At 38.9% G+C, this 20,249-nt stretch overlaps 2 protein-coding genes across 5 annotated transcripts in view; one reads left to right on the forward strand and one right to left on the reverse strand.

Moving 5' to 3' along the window:
- LOC136437465 (leucine--tRNA ligase, cytoplasmic-like) overlaps nucleotides 1-11,694 on the reverse strand; it is a 48,879-nt gene extending 37,185 nt beyond the window's left edge. Inside the window, exons 1-14 of the mRNA XM_066432087.1 lie at nucleotides 11,468-11,694; nucleotides 10,088-10,212; nucleotides 9,463-9,547; nucleotides 9,161-9,241; nucleotides 8,517-8,648; nucleotides 7,570-7,731; nucleotides 6,362-6,474; nucleotides 5,483-5,546; nucleotides 5,087-5,154; nucleotides 3,993-4,218; nucleotides 3,239-3,403; nucleotides 2,355-2,408; nucleotides 1,046-1,186; nucleotides 472-549 (exon numbers count right to left, since the gene is read on the reverse strand). Coding sequence (XP_066288184.1) covers nucleotides 472-549; nucleotides 1,046-1,186; nucleotides 2,355-2,408; nucleotides 3,239-3,403; nucleotides 3,993-4,218; nucleotides 5,087-5,154; nucleotides 5,483-5,546; nucleotides 6,362-6,474; nucleotides 7,570-7,731; nucleotides 8,517-8,648; nucleotides 9,161-9,241; nucleotides 9,463-9,547; nucleotides 10,088-10,212; nucleotides 11,468-11,470 — 1,497 coding nt within the window. The 5' untranslated portion in view covers nucleotides 11,471-11,694. The remainder of the gene's footprint in view (nucleotides 1-471; nucleotides 550-1,045; nucleotides 1,187-2,354; nucleotides 2,409-3,238; nucleotides 3,404-3,992; nucleotides 4,219-5,086; nucleotides 5,155-5,482; nucleotides 5,547-6,361; nucleotides 6,475-7,569; nucleotides 7,732-8,516; nucleotides 8,649-9,160; nucleotides 9,242-9,462; nucleotides 9,548-10,087; nucleotides 10,213-11,467) is intronic.
- Nucleotides 11,695-12,157: 463 nt separating this feature from the next.
- Nucleotides 12,158-19,117, forward strand: LOC136437462 (nudC domain-containing protein 2-like). Of its 4 annotated transcripts, none has more exons than XM_066432080.1 (5): nucleotides 12,158-12,492; nucleotides 13,346-13,394; nucleotides 14,524-14,675; nucleotides 16,637-16,727; nucleotides 18,949-19,104. In XM_066432080.1, coding segments are annotated over exons 1-5 (480 nt in total). In that variant the 5' UTR covers nucleotides 12,158-12,306; the 3' UTR covers nucleotides 18,951-19,104. The 4 variants fall into 4 exon arrangements, with proteins under 4 accessions (XP_066288177.1, XP_066288180.1, XP_066288178.1 ...); XM_066432083.1 differs by lacking the exon at nucleotides 18,949-19,104 and adding an exon at nucleotides 15,180-15,231 and having other exon boundaries at nucleotides 12,161-12,492; XM_066432082.1 differs by lacking the exon at nucleotides 16,637-16,727 and adding an exon at nucleotides 15,180-15,231 and having other exon boundaries at nucleotides 12,162-12,492; nucleotides 18,949-19,081.
- Nucleotides 19,118-20,249: the final 1,132 nt, after the last annotated feature.

A 20,249-nucleotide genomic window follows, 5' to 3' on the forward strand; every position in this document is an offset into this window, starting at 1 on the left:
TCTGTACAAATTGGGTACTGAATGACCATATCTGGCAGTTCTGCTGTACTTTGAACCACAACGAGTTATTTTAAGCTGGTGTCATACAACAGGAATACGTAAAGTATGTGATTTCATTTTTTGCAGAAATACAGCCAGTGTTTTATCGATCACTGTGCAATTGTTGATGGTTATCAAAATGTTCACAGGTCACCAAGCACTGTCCAATATAACAGGGAGGATTTTCAGGCGAAAAATAATATGCTTGCCTCTCTCAGTCTCATGATCGTTTTGAAATCCGAAGACCTTCTGATGATCAACAAATTTGGCCGAAGGTAATTGACTATGCAACATTGATCAGCTATATAAAGTGCTGCAAATTAAAGGCATTGAACCATTAAACATGGCAACTGCCTATAAACCTAGACCAAAGATGCTGAAAGAAACATAAGACCAACTTGAAGACAAAGAGTACAGGAGCAGTATGCTTACCTTGTCAACCATTTTTTTCTTGACATCCTGCTTGATGTCTTGGATTTTCTTGCCTTTGAATTCTCCTACTTGAATCACCTGCATTACATGGGCAAAGTTTTGATTACTGAATATGTTTGCAGTTCTTGACCTCTCGGCCACAAAATGATGACAATATGAAAATATTTTTCATCTTAATTGTTGTCCCAACCGTAAACATAAAACACAGCAAAAAAATACATCTCCTCTATTATCACGAAATTGAGTACCTGCAAAAAACAACGAACTTTTATTTTACAGTAAATTTCAAGCACAATGAAGGAACAAACACTAGCTATGGAGTGGCGGATAATTCGTGTCAGGACTGGTGTTCCTCAAGGAACAATCCTGGGACCATTACTCTTCTTTATGTAGGATAAGGCTTATGAATTCAAATTGAATAATCACAAAATAGATACACATAATAATTACATATAGTTACATATATATATACATATAGTTACATACATACATGTTAGCGAGTAATAATTATACTAGTTATAATGATTAATAACACAAAATAACACTAGTTTTTAACTTCTTAAATCAGACCTACCCCTTCATAGAAGCCCTTAAGGTAGACTTTTTCCTTGGCTTCCTGTAGTTTGTCCTTGTCGTTTTGACTCTGGATCTTCAGTTGGTCACAGACGGTCACTGCACACAGGTTACCGAACCCGGGGACCTCGATGATCGGCACCTGAAACAGACAGTTGTTTCCATTATGTGATTTACAGTAAGTCCATTGAAATTGGAACAACGATTATGTAAACATTGTACTTTGAATAGAGTAGAAGACGAATGTCATTTTGTGGTAGAATGTGTATTATATACCAAAGAAAGAAATGAACTGTATAAACTTGTAGAAAACCTATTTCCATACTTCACACATTTAAGTACTGTTCAAAAATTCATATTTCTAATGCGACTAGACAAACCTCCCATTGAAAAACACGTCTGTTCTTTTATATCTACTATAACCGAAAAGCGAGGAGATGTAGAATTTATTTAATGATAGTCATATTCTTTTGTATCCGCTAACTGTACTTGTATTATCTTTTGTTGTGACCTGTACTTAGCCAAGTGTGGCAGAAATGTGCAATAAAGGTCTTCATTCATTCATTGAAATTGGACAACTTTGTTAGTTAAATTGGGGAGGGCAGATCTAGTGGAGAAATGATTGGACGAAATGCATTGAAGACAGGGAGTCCAGATATCAAATACCAGTAGAATGTTTAAAAAAATGAGAGACACAAAAGAGATTCTGTGCTGATTCTATGGTCTTAAAAGGCATCCAGAGTATTTAACGAGGCTTGAAACTTGAATAAAAAACTCAAATTTCTTGTCATTCCTACACAAAGTATATATATATACTAAGTTGCAATAACATTAAAGGAGCAAAAATACGATGTCGTTGTGTGGTGAGAAATGATAGAAAATCCAAGCCCTAATAGACTGCTCCAGGCTGTCCATCACAATTAGTGTGTCCGTCAAATATTTGCATTTTTATGTTTTAATTTTGCATTTTTACGTTTGACAGAGGTGGGCGGGGCTATGGTATTGGTTTATTTACACTAGGCGCGTGAAACTAAAAGATCAACGTGTACATGTAGCTTATGTTTGTGCCGCTTTCGAGCACTTTTGATAAGAAATCCGCACGCAAATGTGGTAAACAGTGGCATTAAATGTCAATTTCATAAAGATTACAGCAACTAGAATATGTCCAGTTTTCAAGCCTCATAAAATGCTCTGGATGCCTTTAAAAGCACAAACTATTACTGTTATTCATTGCAAACAACAAATTAAATGTGTCTCCTAATAATTGTTACTCTTAAACGATTCTTTTAACAGTACTACCAAGTACTTACAGGGTCATAGGGCAGGACCATCTCATCTGTCACCTGATACTTCTCTCTCATTGGCTGTGGAAACATTAATTGAGTTACAACCACCTGTCACCTGATACTTCTCTCCCATTGGCTGTGGAAACAATATATGAATAAAACCACCTGTCACCTGATACTTCTCTCTCTGATACTATTGGCTGTGGAAACAGTAATTGGATTAAAACCAGAAACATCACAGAGAAGAGCATAACAAAGCGCCGTCTGTATCAAATTAATTACAGTCACTCACATACAACAAAAGGTTTAATATAATTATATATAGTAACTTCATGATTTGAGGATTGAACATTGGATTAGCAAACAAAATTGGAGGTTGTGTGTACCACCTACATGTAAATATGTGCACCACCTAGTGATTCACAGGAATACTGCACAAGGTACTTCTCCTGAACAAGGTTGAACCAATGAGATACATCACAATAAGCTAGTTCGAAGTTGCTACTACGCATGTGCAGTGTCAATGGTGAAGGCCCCCGGCTTGAAAACAGTGCTCGTCTCAACTTTGTCTGGATTTGCATAACAACACCCCGCCGGGTTTTGTTCACGTCTGGGGGGCCTTCACCTTTGACACTGCACATACGTAGTAACAACTCCGAACTAGCTTATTTCTATGTACATTGCATGAACATTGAGCTCCTCCAGTAAAACAATGGAAAATGTTTTGTTGCTTTAACAGTAACTGTAACAGTTGTAAACCTTATTTTTGAAAGTAAATTACAGCTAAAACAGTGTAATTCCATCAACATCTCTTTTTTGTCCTGAAAAAGAGTACAATGTAAATCATTGTAATTCTAACACAAAGTTCTCAGAGTCTCATTGACAAGATACTTAATTGTATGACATACCTTTTTCTTTTTGAGGTCCCTGAGAGCGGCAAAGTCATCGGGAGCGTCTGAAGGCACGGAGGTGACCACGCCTGTTCCTTTGTCCTCCTTGATGTTAAGCATGGGGAGGGTGTAAATCTTGTCGTACTTGGTCAGGGGTGCCTTCAGCGCCACCCCCATGATATCCTGGGAAGGAGAACAAGGAGTGCCAAGATTGTATGAAACCAAAATGGCGCTGTGTGGCGTAACGGCTAAAACATTCCGCTGTAAACAAGGGAACCCGAGTTCGATACCGGGTTGCCCCCAGACATGTCTGGACATGCATCTGAACGTTGTGCCCTTGGGAAAGGCACTTAACACAAATTTCCTCACTCTACTCAGGTGTAAATGAGTATCTAGCTTCGGTTAGGGACGTCCCTCGGATAGGACTTTAAATGGAGGTCCTGTGTTTGGGGAGAGCCATAGCCCGCGCACGTTAAAGAACCCACCACACCATTCGAAAAAGAGTAGGGTCATGCCCCTGTGCGTGATGGTCCAAACCTTACAGTCTGGTCTGGGTTGACATCTTGAAAAGGTGATAGTCACCTGTTATGTCATTCCTTCCACAAATGTGGTAAATCTAAATAAATAAATGAAAAAGAGTAGGGGTCTTTCCCCGTGTGAGTGGATCAAACCTTACAGTCTGGTCTTATATATAAGCTTGTACAAAACGGGCGTGTTTACACCTAAAGGCAGTTTAACAGATATGTAAAACAAACCAAAACAATTTACCAACCTGTCCGACTAACTCCACCAGCGTTTCGTACTTCCCATCGTCCTTTGTGAATCCCTGGTACGCCATGTTGCGCGCCGCTCTCCCGGTGCTGACGAACACCTCGCCCCAGACGGTCTGGAACGCCACGTACCGCATGTCGGGACGGACCCAGCAGTTGGTCTGACCGTACATGGTCTCAGGACGCAGGGTCGCAGCAACCAGGAAGATGGGCTTTCCTTTCAGTACGCTAAACAAAATATTACACTGTCAGCAAGAAACAACTTAGTTGAACTTGAACTTGAAAGACATTACGATATACCCAAGTAAAGCTGTCATTCTCTATTGAGGTGAGGTAGGTAAAAAACGTTAAGGAAGTCCCATAGTCTTTTTGAGGCCGTAGGGGCAGTGGGTTGTTATCCACTGTGTCTAGGGTACAGTATTGGAAGGTGAAGCCCATCCCTCTCCTTCCACTGCATTTTACCTCTCTAACTAAAGTCAGGTACCCATTCTTACACCTGGGTGGAGTGAGGAAAGTCGTGTTAAGTGCCTTTCCCAAGGGCATAACATCGGAGGCATGTCAAGGGATTCGAACCCAGGACCTCTGGGTTTTGGGCCAAACATCCTAACCATTACACCAACATGACGCCACACAAGGTGAAGCATAATGCTTTTTCTGTTGGCTAATTGTACAATGTAGCTTTGCCATGGCACACATTTTTGACACCGGGTCACTCATATTCTTAGATCGCGTTCATGTCAGGATTTTTGAATCGGGATTCATCCAGGCACGGGACCGATCTAGATAAAGGAATCTGGTATGAACTGTCCGAATCCGGCTTCAAGGGAGATTAAGTAGATAATGCAGATTTGCCAAATCCAAACCCAACTCATCAGGCATATTTGGTGGATTGAATCCGAATCAATCCTTGGGTAAATCCCAATTAACGAATTCTGCTATGAGCAGGGTTTTAAAAATAAGTGTGTCAGGTTTATATAAAATACTAGTACATGTACTTGGGCTCCCCAATACAAACTGAAGGCTTAAAGTCCTGTCCAAAGGATGAAAGATACAGTATAAGAAAAAGGAAACTCAAGAATCAAAGGGGCCAAATTACCTCAGCTTTGGTGGGTAGGGTTCCAACACTTTCATTTTGATAAGTGTGTACTCTTGTGGTCCAACTCCCTGGAACACAGAGAAAGTACAATTTTAGTATACTAGGCTTGCAGTTGTAAAGGAGGACGGAAAAGTAATTCACTTAACATGGCTCACTACAACAATTAAAACACTTCACACGAGTAGGAAGTTCATGAACAACAAATAATATATGTTATTTTTTGTTTTATATTATATTGGTTTTGTAGCATTTAGTAATTTGGGTAAATATTTTAAAATTACCTTTGTTGTAACTTTGAGTTGATGTAAAGCACAATCATTGAAAAACGCCTTTTAGGCGATATGTATCCCCCTGGTAAAATAAAAACAAGCCATGATCATGATGTTTATCCCTCACCTCTCCAGTCTGCCTGTCATGGTCCATACAAGGCTGCTTGTCAAATGGGGAGAAAATGGTGTATCTGGAAAAAAATGTTTTAACTAGTCATTCAACCTGTAAATATGTTGTGTTTCCTTTAATGCCAACGATCTTGAGGAAACAATCTTGATTTTCCCATTTTTTGCGGTGACCTCATTATTTTTGTATTACTGGGTACTATAATCATACTAACAGTAACTAGATTTGTACTACAGAATTGTTTCAACCACGAATGTGAAACTCTGCAAAAACGTCCTTTACCCCTTACCACAAAAGTAAATCCCCACGAAAATAAAATGAATTTACACAGGGCTCGAAATTCATTTTTGGAAAAAGGTGCACTGGTGCACCCAACCAAAAAAATTAGGTGCACAGAAGAATTTTGGGTGCACCACAAAATAAAGCTGAATGTCAGTAAAACATAGTTTCAAAGTTTAAAAGAACTTCAATTTGTAATTCAATAGCTAACTTCAAAATTTTAAACAAGTAATACATCAGATAAAGTACAACTGTTACAAAAGGTTACATTGCTTTTTTTCTGATACTTACATTTTAAGTATTCTGTATACTAGTGTACAATAGTACATTTACCCTATAGCCTACAAAAATATCTAGCTGCACTGGTGCACCCACAGTCAACAATTAGGTGCACAGTTCCAATTTTGGGTGCACACAGGTGCACATGCACCCAGTATTTTTGAGGCCTGTTACAGAATATTGGTCACTGGCGCAGCCAAATGCAAGGAACAGCAGTAACATGATAGCTATGACATGTGTTAATATACTGAGGAATATTTGGAGCAGCAATTGTAATTTGTTCCATAAGAGTTACTTTGACACAATAGGACTTCCTTTTACCTCTTTCCGAACTTGACCTTGTTCCTGTCCTTGAGCGTGAGGAACTGCCATCGTACAAACGAGTCGTAGTAGGGGTTGGCGTCGGTGGTGATGAAGGTACGCCTCCAGTCCACCTGCAAAACAACACAAAATAAATAAACAAATTAACAAAACATGCAAAAAGCTTTTGAAAACAGACTTTTGAGAAATTTAAACAGACATGACAAATGTATGTTGATGGCACTTTTTGCTTATCGTAAATTTTTTGAAATGTTTGCGGAGGTTTTATATTAGTTTCGCGTTGACCTCTTACTGCAAAATCATGACACTACAATATAATGTATTTTGTATAACCAGGGTGCAAATTACTTTTTTGAGCCAGGTTGCCCATGTTGCAACCTAGGGCAAAGGCTAGGTTGCACATCCAAATTTCAGGTTGCTCCAGCAACATTCGCCGATTTCTTCAAATCAAGCTCGTATGTAGCGTATAATAGTATAATACTACTAATATTTCAAAATATAAATTAGATAGTATTGTGTTCCCATTGACCTAACAACATCTTGTTTAGCCGAGGGCAGTGTGTTTTCGTCTTTTTCACCTCAGATTCCACGATCTATGAAGGGTTTGGATGGTTTAAAACGAAAAAGTGTCGATTGCTTTATTTCAATTGAAGATTTACCGAATTTTATGAGAGTGACACTGTGTTTTTGTGAGCTTCCAGGGCTCCGATTGAGATCTTTGGCTCAAAATATAAGGTTGCACACTGCGCTACCTGGGTTTGGAATTAACTTGCACCAACCGAAATCTTGTTGCACTGTGCAACGTGCAACCAGGTATTTCGCACCCTGATAACTACTGTGTATTTATAGTACAGTACTTTAGGCTGCAAAAAAAAGCTAGAAAAATTGACCGAGAAAAATTACAACATTTTAAGTTTACTATCATTGTTAAACCACAGTTTCTAATGACTATATCTAGAATATCATATTACCACTACAGAATTGTTTCATCTACACACTCAAAATACTGTGAAAACCTCCATTCTCTTTCTATCGCAAAATAACGTTCCTGCAAAAATAACTGAAATTATCTATATTAAAATTTTGCATTTTTATTGAGAATGAAACAAGTCATTACACTGGGCCAGCCAAGACAGTTCTCGCTGGTAATGGCTGACCCACAAATTAAAAGTACGGACGAGCGTATACTTTTGAGGAATTCACAGTACCTTGAGGCCCATACACTGGAGGTCTTGTTTGGCCAGTGGGGGGAAGTAGCCCAGCCAGTACGCAGCGTCCGCGAAGTTCTTGATTTCCTCGTCCTTCAGTCCAAGAGACTGCATGATCTGCCATTGGTAGTCTGCTCCGCCTGCCTTTGCCGCCGCTTTACTCTGGCATATTTGGAGAGAAATGGGTTTCTTAAAACTACATCAATAACAAGATAAGCCTCCTAACAGTGTGATGCATTGTCGTCTGAAGCCCCTTTCTCACTGGGCGGAAACTAGTTGGCGACTAGTTGCAACCGACAGTTTCACGCGGTTGCCAAGTGGTTTCCATGCGGTTTCCAATGAACACCAATTTGTCTCCAGATCCTGCAGTGGTGATTGTTTTTGAAAGTTTAAGGAAAACGCAAGTCACCAACTAGTTTCCACCCAGTGAGATACTAGTAGGGGCTAAAGCTAAGGTCAAAGCTTATTTTCCCTACTAGTAGTCATTCTTTCTCTATATCATTCTTTATCATTCTGATTACCTTTGTCAAGAAGGTTATATCTTCGATGCCATTTGTGTGTGGGTGCGTGTTTGTCCGTTTGTGAAAAGCATAAGCTTGTGAATGAATTCATAATGATATTTTGTATGTGGTCAGGGGTAGGGAAAACGACTTAGTCAAGTCCTATGGTATTGCAGCAGAATTTCCATTTTCTATATGTTGTACCTTGCTGGCCTCAAACTTTGATCTTAGATCACAATGCTCCACACTATACATGCACACTTGAAACTGTCAACTGTACCTCCCAAACACTCTTTTTAAGTATTCATGTTTTTTTTTCTATTTCATCAGTATTTTTACATTGAAATTAAAAATAAATATGCTGCTAACAGATCTGTGTGGTACATTTTGCACAAGTATCACATAGCGGCATTAAAGAACATGAAAGTGAAAAGTATGGTGACTTACCTTCTTGCCCTTGGACTTGTCTTTGATGATCGGTTCATTGTCAACGGGTGCTTCCTCCTTGGCTACTGTCTTAGGAAACACCGGCGGGTAGCCAAACTCTTTGATCTCTCTCTGCAACTTGTCTGCGCATGCCTAAGAACAGACAGAGTTATCACGATTCAAATAGGGCTTTATGATACAAAAAAAAAAAGAGATACTGCAAATATTTGTGGTGGTTTTATTTTCACAATGTGTTCAGCACTACTAATATCACCACAGGATTTCTTCAACCACAATTAAGACATAAAAAACTACCATTGTTTCAAGCACTTCTTATATAGCTACTAGCTGCTGCAATTGCCAAAATAGACCCCTTTCTAATTTGAATCTGCTCTCGCGAAAGCACTCAATCTGACGTCGACGCTAGTGCATGTGATTTTGCAAGGCGAGTAAGAGAACTCGGAGCTCAGCGCACAACAATAGCGCCCAAATAGAAAGCAGTGTTGAGTCATCTTAAGTGGGGAGTTGTACTCTTCCTCATGAAATTCGCCAATATACATGCATGCCACGAGTAGATTCCCGCCAGAAAATGGCCTGAGAGTTTGGAAAGGGGTCTACTAAAAATTGTTTAAAAATCTTTTTACTTTTTTTTAGCACCTGCTTACCTTGATTGGCATTCCTGAACAGTGGAGTCCAAACGGCCACAGGCATCTTTTACCTTGGAGACGGCGATAACCCATGATGAACTGCATAGAAAAGAAATGTAATCATATTTATATAAATATGATAAATTCCATACTAGATTCAGATCTAGAGGTTGCAGGTAGAAGAGTCTCATTTTGTGCAATATATTTGGTAAAATCAGAATATCACATTTATTTATTACATTCAATAATTGATTGAAAACCTTGTTGGCATATCAAATTTTCTTGCCCTCTTTTTAGAAAATCTTATAGTCTTCACTCACCTCATTCTTGGATAGAGAGAAGGTGTGACCCAAGTGGAGGCGCCCATTCATGTACGGGTAGGGGAAGGTCACAAAAAACTTGTTCCTGAAAGTGAACACAAGAGAGGTACGATCATACAACAGTCATATGTACTTATTCAGTAAAACTGGTTTACTTGTAAGTTGTATTCAACTATGCTGAACAAAGATGCCAGTAGGAAAGAGCTAGGATGACCTAAGAAGAAGAGCAGAATTCTTTTCTGCCAACATTCAAATGAGCTTCGACTTTAATTTGTTTAAGAACAGACTTTACATTCGTGTTTGAAATGATGTTATCACCCATGGCAATGGCCAGTGATGCAATCATTAGAGAAAATTCTCCATGCCTACGTATACAATTTAGGTCCAGAAAAGGTATCCTTCCCTGGTAGCCTGGCATGGTAGACAGCCCAGCCTATTCTGTTAACCCATTAGACCTTAAGCTTACAGTAACTTCTTTGGAAATGTGAACGTGTCTATTAATATTGCCAGTACATCTTCAAGCAAGATTCCTGTATAACTATCATTCACTCTATCTGACTAGGCTCTCAATATAATATTTACAAAGAATCCAACGCCTTCTGAAAGTGCAGAAGGTGGTCTTTACCCATCGTTTTTCTCGGGTGCATCGACCTCGAAGACCTTGTCCTCTTCCCAGCGTTTCTGAACTTGACGTTCGATCTCCCGCAGTGCCTCAACCTTGTAGGTTCCTTTTCTTTCAACCTCAATCTCCTGCAAGTACAAAAATACTGTAAAACTTGACATATTTTTCTGTGGTAATATTGGTTTAAACTATTATTCTTGCAGTTTTCATAGGGACCTGCCCACAGTAATACTAAACTGTTTCAACTGTTAGGTAAAACACATGAAAACCTCCGTTTCCTTGTGACCATTTAAGTCAATGCAAAAATAAATGAATTTATAGTATGCCAGTATCAAAATCAAAATGAAAGGGCTGACAATATGTCCAGATCATTGTGGTCCCCCCGGAAAATTTTAAAAGGATTTACATTATACTCTAGGGTGTTCCTTTGCGATAAGTTGAATAACTGGCTGAATACATCAGACAGATCCTAGCAAATACAATTTATTTCTCTGATACATGTATGTCTTAAATTCATAACTGCCAAGTGAGGGTCTGTGACATAACACTGTAAATTTTGTTATTGTCCCAGGTACTAGTACTAGTAAGTACTGTAAATGGATTTAAGTTCGTGTGGTTTTTATTTCGCGATAAGGGGAAAATGGAGTGTTCGCGGTGGTTGTTAGTTCGGGGCAGCGCTATAGCTAGTCACATACTGCTACACTATTGGACAAAAATGTTCGCGGTGGTTTTATGTTCATTGTGAAACAGTTGCCGCGAAAACCGCAAACATAAAACCACCGCAAACATTTCTGCATTTACAGTACTAAATTTCACGGCAGGAGGGAAAAGAAGATGGAAGTGGCTACTGACAGGACGATCCTGTCAGCAGTGGAAAAATCTGCACTACTGACAGGATCATCCTGTCAGCAGTACAATTATTTCTATTGCTGACAGGATCGTCCTGTCAGCAGTGCATATTTTTCTACTGTTGACAGGATCATCCTGTCAGCAGTGGAAATATTTCTACTGCTTACAGTCATCCTGTCAATAGCCTTAGGCAAAGAAGATTTTAGCAGTGTTTTAAGTTTGCATTTGACACAATTCTGTAGCATCGTAGTAATATATTGGAATTTTATATTCAGAGTCATCATTTTACAGTGGCGATGTCACCGCAAAAATAAAACCACTGCAAAACATTTCAAGATTTACTGTAATGATTTCTTCTCTTAGACTTTAGTCAAATCAAGGTGTTCAAGAATATTTCACTTTGGGTAATCGTTGTACTATCTACGGCACCTATCTACGCTTAGCTAACATCTTCAGTTTCAGAACGAGACAGACAACAAGAAACGTTAAACAGCTGTTTAAAGGAGCAAATCCTGTTCAGAAGTGAACACTTACCATACTGAAACTTCAATGGGAAGTGGGAGGGGGGCCTTCAATTCACAGTTTCGGCGCCGCTACAGCCAACTAGACTTCAGATTTGTAGACTGCCAAGTGTCTATTTTGCATCAATACAGAACTTTATGTAGTTTCTTGCTCCAAAGTTGCACGACAACTTGAAAGAACAAGAAAAGAGCACAAAGTACTGAAATTCCACGTGATGTGATGCAAGCCCACCCCGGCTCCTACCAGCCCGTTTTGCGGCAAATTCGTGATTTAATTAGGTAGCTTTTAAAGCGTGAAACACACTCTAACTAACCTCTATTAATCATAAACTATGTACAGATTTTAATAATAAACTAATGACTACATAAAAATCCCCTAATATTACATATGTTTCATAAGAATATATTTATTCTTAATTTTACGACAAAAGTTGAAACCCGTACCCAGGGTAGTGAATAGAGGTCAGGGGTCACATTGTTGACTCGTTCCCAGCCAATTCTTTGTTTTTGCACATTTGGCCAGTAAAAATAAGAAATAAAAGTCCACAAACACCGAATTAGAAATAAGCGTCAATCCATAGCCTCGATTAAATAAAAACCTGAGAAGATGCTCGGAGACTATCAAATAAAGTGAAAGTAGTTTATATTTCGCGCCCTACAGGTCGTTGAACCCGGAAGTGAAATGCCTCCTGGTTCACTTCCGGGTAGTACGAAGAAAGAAGCCCATGAGTTCAGAGGCGTGACAACTTCAGAGACTTGTATCAACAAAAGCTTCCAGAAACGAGGTTTCTAAAGTCCTCAATCTCCAAATTCAACGCATAGGCTACTGTTTAGACCTTTTCAGACCTAGAAATGGCGGATTTTGCTGAGAAAATTGGAGAAATTGAGTGTAAAACGCCTTGGGGCTGCTGGTATCAGACGCTAGAAGAAGTCGTGGCGGAGGTAGCGTTGGAACCAGGGACAAAGGCGAAGGAAATCAAGTGCAAACTGAGCGGGAAGAAGTTGACAACCGTCGTGAGGGGCAAAGAGATACTGAACGTGAGTCTAAAGTCTTGTATTTGTAACATTACCTTTGATTGGTGATGATTTAACAGATGCGTGCCTACTGTCCAATGATTTCTTGTCTTGGAAAACCTCAAATCTAAGCAGATGTTTGGGACGTAAAATCGTAAGATTTTCTGTGTCAAACAATTGAAAGAAGGTATTTTGACACAAAAAAAGGCAGATAGGAAAATGTAACGATTAAGCCCCCCATGCATCTGCTTGGAGATTAGAAAAATCCTGAAAAGCTTGCATGCCATTTAGGCCTTTCCCCAGCTGTCCATGTCTATAAATGGATATTTTAGAATCCAGTTTATTTTTAGCCCGAATCCGCTCTTGGGGTTTACTGGTGTAAGGTTTCAGAAGTTGGTTCCAGGATAGCTATACGTTTGTACTTCTTTACAATTAAGTAGAATCCAACAAAACAAAACAACACAAAAGTCAAAACAACTATATATGTAAACTGATGTTGTTTACAGTTGGAACGATTTACTTTAAAAAAAATCAACTTTGGTAATGGAAATGAATTTTGCATTGAGATATCAATTAGACATAGATTGTCTATTTCAATGGACAGGCCCTTTTTTGAATAACTTAAAGTAGTGAAAAATATGTTTTTATCTACAAACAATATTGCTTTTTGAAATGGTGAACTTTCTTTCTGTGTGCTTGTGATCATCAATCTGTTCAGTCTTTAAATTGACAGGAAGGGTGAAACGGTGATGTCATGAAAATAGAAACCATAGATTGATTGAAACCAACAGCTATTGTTGAACTTCAGCTATTAAAACAAATTTGCAGCTGAAAGGAATTTGATGATAACAACTATTTTTGTGTTTTGTTATTTCAGGGCACCGTTCCTGGGAACGTTGTTACAGATGACTTCCTGTGGACAGTTGGTAAGAACATGTTACCATTTCAACTTAAGACTTTAACCGTCTTGTAACATTTGCTAGACACTGCTTTCGAACCAAACAGCAAATAGTTTCGGACATCCTTCTATGGAAACCAAGAAGCCAAGTGCACTGCAGAAGTTTGACTTTTACCGATAGTTTAGTCAGAGACACTGAGATTGCATATGAACACTTAGGACAAATGATGTTGGACAGGGCGATATGGAGTGATGTATGCACTTATTTAGTCCCGGCCATCGGCCGGTAGATGATGATGATGAAGACTTTAAACTATGAAATGCAGTATTTATTCCTAAATCGCTGTGTATGATTGAGGAATAAGGAATTAATTGCAAATAAGGTCCAAAACATGACAGACAGTTTTTGTTGATATGATGCCACCTTCAATGATATGAGAGAGAGGTGGAGAGAGAGAGAGAGAGAGTGTGTGAGAGAGAGAGAGAGAGAGAGAGAGAGAGAGAGAGAGAGAGAAAGCGTGCACACGAGAGAGAGAAATGGTTTATTGATTAAAAAACTCAAACGGCTGAGTTATGAAGATATTTCTCACTAATAGTATACAGAAATAACATCTTAAGACCTTTGCAGTGGTTTTATTTTCTTTCTTTTTTTCCGGTGACCTTTTGCCTCAAAATGTGAAGACGTCTTTTGTGCTACCACTATGGTTCTATAGAATTGTTTTAACCACCATCATAGAACTCCCTGCAAAACTGACTTGATTTACAGTTAGATGATATATGTGGATGTGCTCCATAGAGTCCATAGATGTCTGCAAGAGGGACTTGAAGGCTCTAGATATTGATACGGAGCACTGGGAGGACCTTGCAAGTGACCGTTTCAGGTGGAGATGCACACTGTCCAGACAGCTCAAATCAGGAGAAGCCAGACTGATGCACAGCGCAGAAGAAAAGCGGATCCGCAGAAAAGATCTTTGCAACAGATACTGAGTCCGCTAACAGATGTGATTTTTGTGGCAGAGACTGCCATTCTCGTATAAGGCTGTTTAGCCATAGTCGATGCTGTAGGGCTGTTGTGAATTAGGGTTTTATCATGGTCAACACTGACCGACGGAGGCCATATATGCTCCTTAGAGTAATGTTTTGAATTCCCTTTGTAGAAGACAACAAGTTGCTGAGGATAGTGATCACCAAGAGTGAGCGTTCTGGCCGAGACTGTTGGAAGTCCCTCCTGGACGGTCAGTACCCGGCTGACCCGCAGGTGCACGACAACATGGAGAAGAAACTGACCATGGAGAGAGTCCAGAGAGAGGTCAGTGTCCAAAAAACAGTGTCCAAAATCCTTAATATAAGTGTGTGTTGAAAATTAACAACTGTAGTATTGTTACAGTATTCACAAGGTCATGGTTTGAAGCACCCAAACTTTAACCAACACTTACAAAGCATTTTGTAAGTCTAACAAAAACAAAACACAGTTTTCCTTGTTAAATCCATTCAATTTACCTCCAAACCAATCATTTTAGGACAGCAATCGTGTAATTTGTATCTTCTTTGAAGGTTAGACATCCAGGTAATAAGATATGCCAAGTAGCAGTTACTCAAGTAACTCTACAAATCATATCCAGTTGCTTGAGTAACTGCTGTTTGGTGTAATCTGTATCTGTCATATTTTGTCTGACCCTTACCTCTTCCCTCATGACCTCAACGAAAAGCATTGCCAGCAGGCAGATTTAGTGTTTTTCATGATAAAGGTTCAAACAAACTACTAGTAAGCAGAAGATGGTTTCCTGAGTCATTTTTGTCTCACCATGCTTAGGACCTTCCATCGGAATCTGTATAGGGATAACGACAGTACTGTTTTATTACTGGTAAGTACTGTCACTGGTCTGACAGATTTTTTTACGTCCCGTTATTTTTTATACCATATGTTGGGACATTTTTTACTGGTTCTTTTAAATCTGACTGTGTCTCATGTTCAAAATATCTAGATACCTAATACTGTATCTAAAGACTGCAACATATGTTTTATGAATATTTTTTTAATTTTACTTGTTGTCCCTGCATTTTTTTAGCATTTTTGGTAGAAGTATAGGACAAATGTAACCAATATCTTAGCTATCTTCAATGAAAAGTATGATAGTGTATACATGTTCATCTCATCTAGAAATGAGATTAAGTTGTTGTTGGAAGAAGGTGTGATTTGAAATTTTTTTTATCAATACGGAAGAATTATTACCCTATTAATTATCAATTTTACCATGACAACTTTGCCAATACATTATAAGGCCCCCATTTCACACGTTGTGACCTTGCTGCGACCTTACTTGAACTTGTGTAACCCTTGACTTCATAACTGGAATGTCACGCAAAATGTTTAAAAAAGTATAACTGAAAAGACAAGAAAACACACTAGGCGTAAAAAGGTTTGTTTTTGGCGACGCCTCAGGGGCGAGCCAAATTGTTTATCTGTGCAATTCATTGATGAGTGCTGTGTGAAATTTTACATCGCAGCAAGACCGCAGCGAGGTCACCACCCCAGGTGGAATGTGGTTGTGAATGAACTTGATGTGCCTTTTGCAGGGGTGAAGTCATCTTGGTCGTGCTTGCATTATTTGTGTGGGCATGCTTGTTGGTACCATTCTGCATGCAACTGAAAACATATACACCACTCCTCATAATTAGTCAACAATTGTACAGTAACTCTAATTATTATTATTCCTGGCATCAGTTATGTAGACTAAACAGAGCATGTCAAGTGTGCTTACCAATGGATTCAGTAACATGCACTTTTAACATTGTTTGATATAACGTTATAAGCTAAATTCACATCAGTAATGTTAGTAGCCATTGTTATCAGGAATTCCACGAACAAACTGTCTACATAAACATTGTAAATGATAATTGTATGTGTGTGTGTGTGTGTGTGCGTGTGTGTGTGTGTGTGTGTGTGTGTGTACGCGTATGTTTGTGTGTTAAACTTTGTATTTTGTGTGACTGTAACAAGTATGAACCAAACTTGCACAGATTTAGAAAGTATACAATGACACATTCTGCACGTCAATACTCAATTTGTTTTAAAAGAACAGTCGAGATTCTTGACCTAGAAATGCCAGGAACCTACATATTTTAATTGGCAGTCCTACTCTGTTAGAAGTTATTTCACTTGAATTACAATTTTAGATGGATGACAGACTGCCTCTTTAACTACATAGAGAAGTGTAATGTTTTGTAAGTATTGTCGTGTATATTTTTTACCACCATCCTCGTCACCAGACCCAAGGTGTAGAGAACACAACGTCCTGGGAGCAGATATGGCAGTGGGATGCAGCCGTAAAGAACTCAATTGCTATTGCAAATGCAGAGTGTAAGTAGAGGACTGTAGCTGTAACTTTCTGAATGGCATGCTGACCATGGCAGAAGCTACAAACTTAAAGTAGTTGTAGCCTAGCCTTAAGCCTAGTATGTGGCTGTAGCCTGGTATGCATCCTATCCTAGCTTTGGCTTAGCCTCCTTCACAGACTTCTTGGAGTGGCGTCGTTTTTTTTTAGGTGGGGAGCCTTTCCTCCGCAGCATAACTCCCTCGACTGTGAACTCCCTCTGCTGTCATTAGCCCGTGTAAAGCAATCACGTATCAGTGCTGCCCCTAACAAATGAACAATGCAACTCCAAAAGTCTACGAAGGAGGCTAACTCCGGCTTGCTCCAACAATCACTTGTACACAGAAAAGTCTGGCATCCATTCCCTTTGAGTTTGAAACATTTGGTTGTCATGTCCCAAAATCGAATATTTCTAATACTCGGAGTCAATCAAAACTCTCGCATATCTTTCAGACAAATATTCAAATACCAATCATTTCTCGAGTTCATGGGCGAAAAGAAACATCATCTGTCGCATGAAGAACAAAAACCAAGCTGCTTCTCCTGCTATTTTGAAAGATTTGCCACATGTGTGCGCTGTCAAAGGTCGCGGCGGGTCAATAAGGGGTCACAACTTTTTTTACAACATAGGGCGAAGGAGTGGCGCAGTGGGGGTCCTAGTTCCTTGTGTGTAAATAGGAAACTGCAGTACGACAAACATCAAATTTTCCCAGTGTGAATGGGGTCTTATTGGGTGCCCGACTGTTCTGTGTAGAAGCGATCAAAGGAATAAACAGGTCTGGAGCTGGAATAGAATAGATACCAGGTGAATGCGGAAGAGCATGTACCCAGAATGCATTGTGCATATACGAGATTCCAAGTGATCCGCTTGGCTGGTAAATTACTTGTATTTACCAACAATCAGTAGTAAAGTTAACTGTCAACTATAACTAGACACTGTTTAACCCTTGTCCTGCATGGTTCCTCAGTTGCAATGTGTTATCATGATCAGGCATGTCAAGGAGTTATTGTCTTGTAGTTACAATAGAATCTATTAAGGGTCACAAAGCTATGACAATTGTTTTATATACTTGCATTTGTTGCACGTGTATTCATTATCAAGTTCAGGCATGTCTTATATTGTAATGTTAGTCATTATGAGAATAGAAATTCTGCAATAAAAACAATTAAAGTTGTACAAATGTGACAGCCATTGCTCTGAAATGTATGAGTCTCGTTTTGTGAAACTTTCAGAAATGATGTATTTTTGTGTAGAATAAAAATTATGATAGCCTAATACACAGTTGTATATGACTTTTTGGCGACACCTCAGGGGCGAGCCTAATGATATAGTATTGTTGTATTTATGGGTAATACATGCCATGCATGTTCCCCCATACCTGTAGCTCCAATACTTTAACTTCGTAAACCTCATGGTACATTTGGTCTGCACTGTACTGACTCAGAACTTTCCTTAATCTACATTTAGACTGTATGCTTAATCTACATTTAGACTGTATGTCAAGTTGTTGTTTTTTCTTGTTCTTTCAACATGGTACCAACAAGCAGGTCCTACTTGTAACATTGCATGAAGATATTCTGAATTACAAACTATGTGTTATATAGTATAAGTTATATTTGAGTGTTAAAGGAGCCCAAAGCAATATGAGAATGTTCAAAATGGAAATATTCTGAATATGGCAATCTGTATACTTTCTCATATTAGCACATACATTTGTATCTATCATGATTTCTTACTTTGGGCGTTTAAAAAGAGCACAGAAACAAGCCGCAGGAGGAGTCCTTTATCTATAAAATTGGAACCACAAAAAAATCAGCACCCAGATTTTTAATGAGTTCTCACCACACAACGACATCACATCTTTGCTCCATGATGGTTGATATGCAATGCAATAAGTGTTATTTAAACTTACTATGTATAGAAAGGACTAGAAAATTGAATTTGAAAATCTGACTTCCAATGTTCTGAAATTGCTTTGTGCTCTTTTAATATTGCCGGAAGAACATTGTACCCTAATTATACTTTTTATACTTATCTTACACTTACTGCATTTAAATGTGGTGTCTCTCACAGGGAATCAACGAGCATGGGTCAAGATCCAACAACAATCTTCTAAAAGTAATAAATTTAAAAAAAACTATAATAGTTCCAGAAATTAGAATATTGCTCATTTCTGTGTGGCTTTTTTTCTCATCTTCTATCTGCAGAATCCTGGGCTGAACTTTGCTGATGCTGAAATATCAGGAAACTACCATGGAGGAGGGCCGCAGTGGGACACATAACGGCAACTCTTCAACATCTGTGCCTTTAACCTTCTCCCAGCCGAGGCACCCTTTTGGTACCAAATACGTATACACCTTTTTCACGTGGCGGACATGATAGAATGAAAATGAGGCCAATGAGGCAAAAAAATGAAAAATAATGCACAGATTTAGTTTTTCTCCCAAATCACACTTAGTTTTGAAATATGATATCCCAGTGTCAATATCATAACTATAATGTAATGCACAGAAAAGATGCAGCAATTTAGAGCCACGTTGACCGATCCCATAGTCCCCGCCCTCCTCCGTCAAAACGTAGAAATGCAAAATAAAAACATAGAAATGCAAATATTTGACGGTTATGCAGCCACTTCTTCATTGGTCGATTCTCTAATTATCAGGTAATCATTGGCTAAACTGCTAATTGTGATTGACAGTTAGGATCAGTCTAATGTTTGCCACAATGGCTTCATTTTTATTCTATCATGGCCGCCGGGTGAGAAAGGTCTATTGATGAGTGGGTCAGGCAGCAGGGAGAAGGTTAAAAGTACATCAAGTAATCCATATAATTTGTTTGGAGCTGATTGTACTCTGCTGAAGACAGCGAAAGATTTATGATTTGGCAATATCATTATAGCTGCATTTCAGAAAACGCCTTGGACTTGAATTTTTTTTTTAAATTCAAGTCAATGGCATTGTTGCAGAAAATCCACAAGTGTTCTTACTGCATACTGTTAAAGGGGCCCAAAGCATCATTGAAAGTCGTATTAAGCCATTATTTCAAATCTTCCGAAAGTGCGCTGACCGATGAGTCCTGAACGCTTCTGGAGAATTAATCGCATGGTCAAGGCTCAATGTACTCGGACATTGTGACACGGCTGGAAGTTACCAAAAATTGTTGACAGAAAACGGTTACGGCTGGATTCTGGGCTGGTTATTGGGTGGTACCAATAGATAAAATACTGACGTTTTGCGTCTTGTTTCTGTGCTCTTTTTATAAATGCCCAAAGTATGAAATAATGACGTGTGTATGCAAGTGTGCTAATGTGGGGAATTTGTAATGTCAATTTCATACAGATTGCCTTAGCCAGAATATTTGCATATTATCCACTAAAATTGCTTAGGGCACCTTTAAAAAACAGACTAAACTCATATCGTTGTGTTCTAAGCAGTGCAATGTTCACCATGTCCTGTATTCTTTCGTACTTCCGATACTTTCATTGCTGTTTCATATTAAATTGTTTTTC

The sequence above is a fragment of the Branchiostoma lanceolatum genome, chromosome 6 (genome assembly GCF_035083965.1).
Source record: "Branchiostoma lanceolatum isolate klBraLanc5 chromosome 6, klBraLanc5.hap2, whole genome shotgun sequence".
NCBI lineage: Eukaryota > Metazoa > Chordata > Leptocardii > Amphioxiformes > Branchiostomatidae > Branchiostoma > Branchiostoma lanceolatum.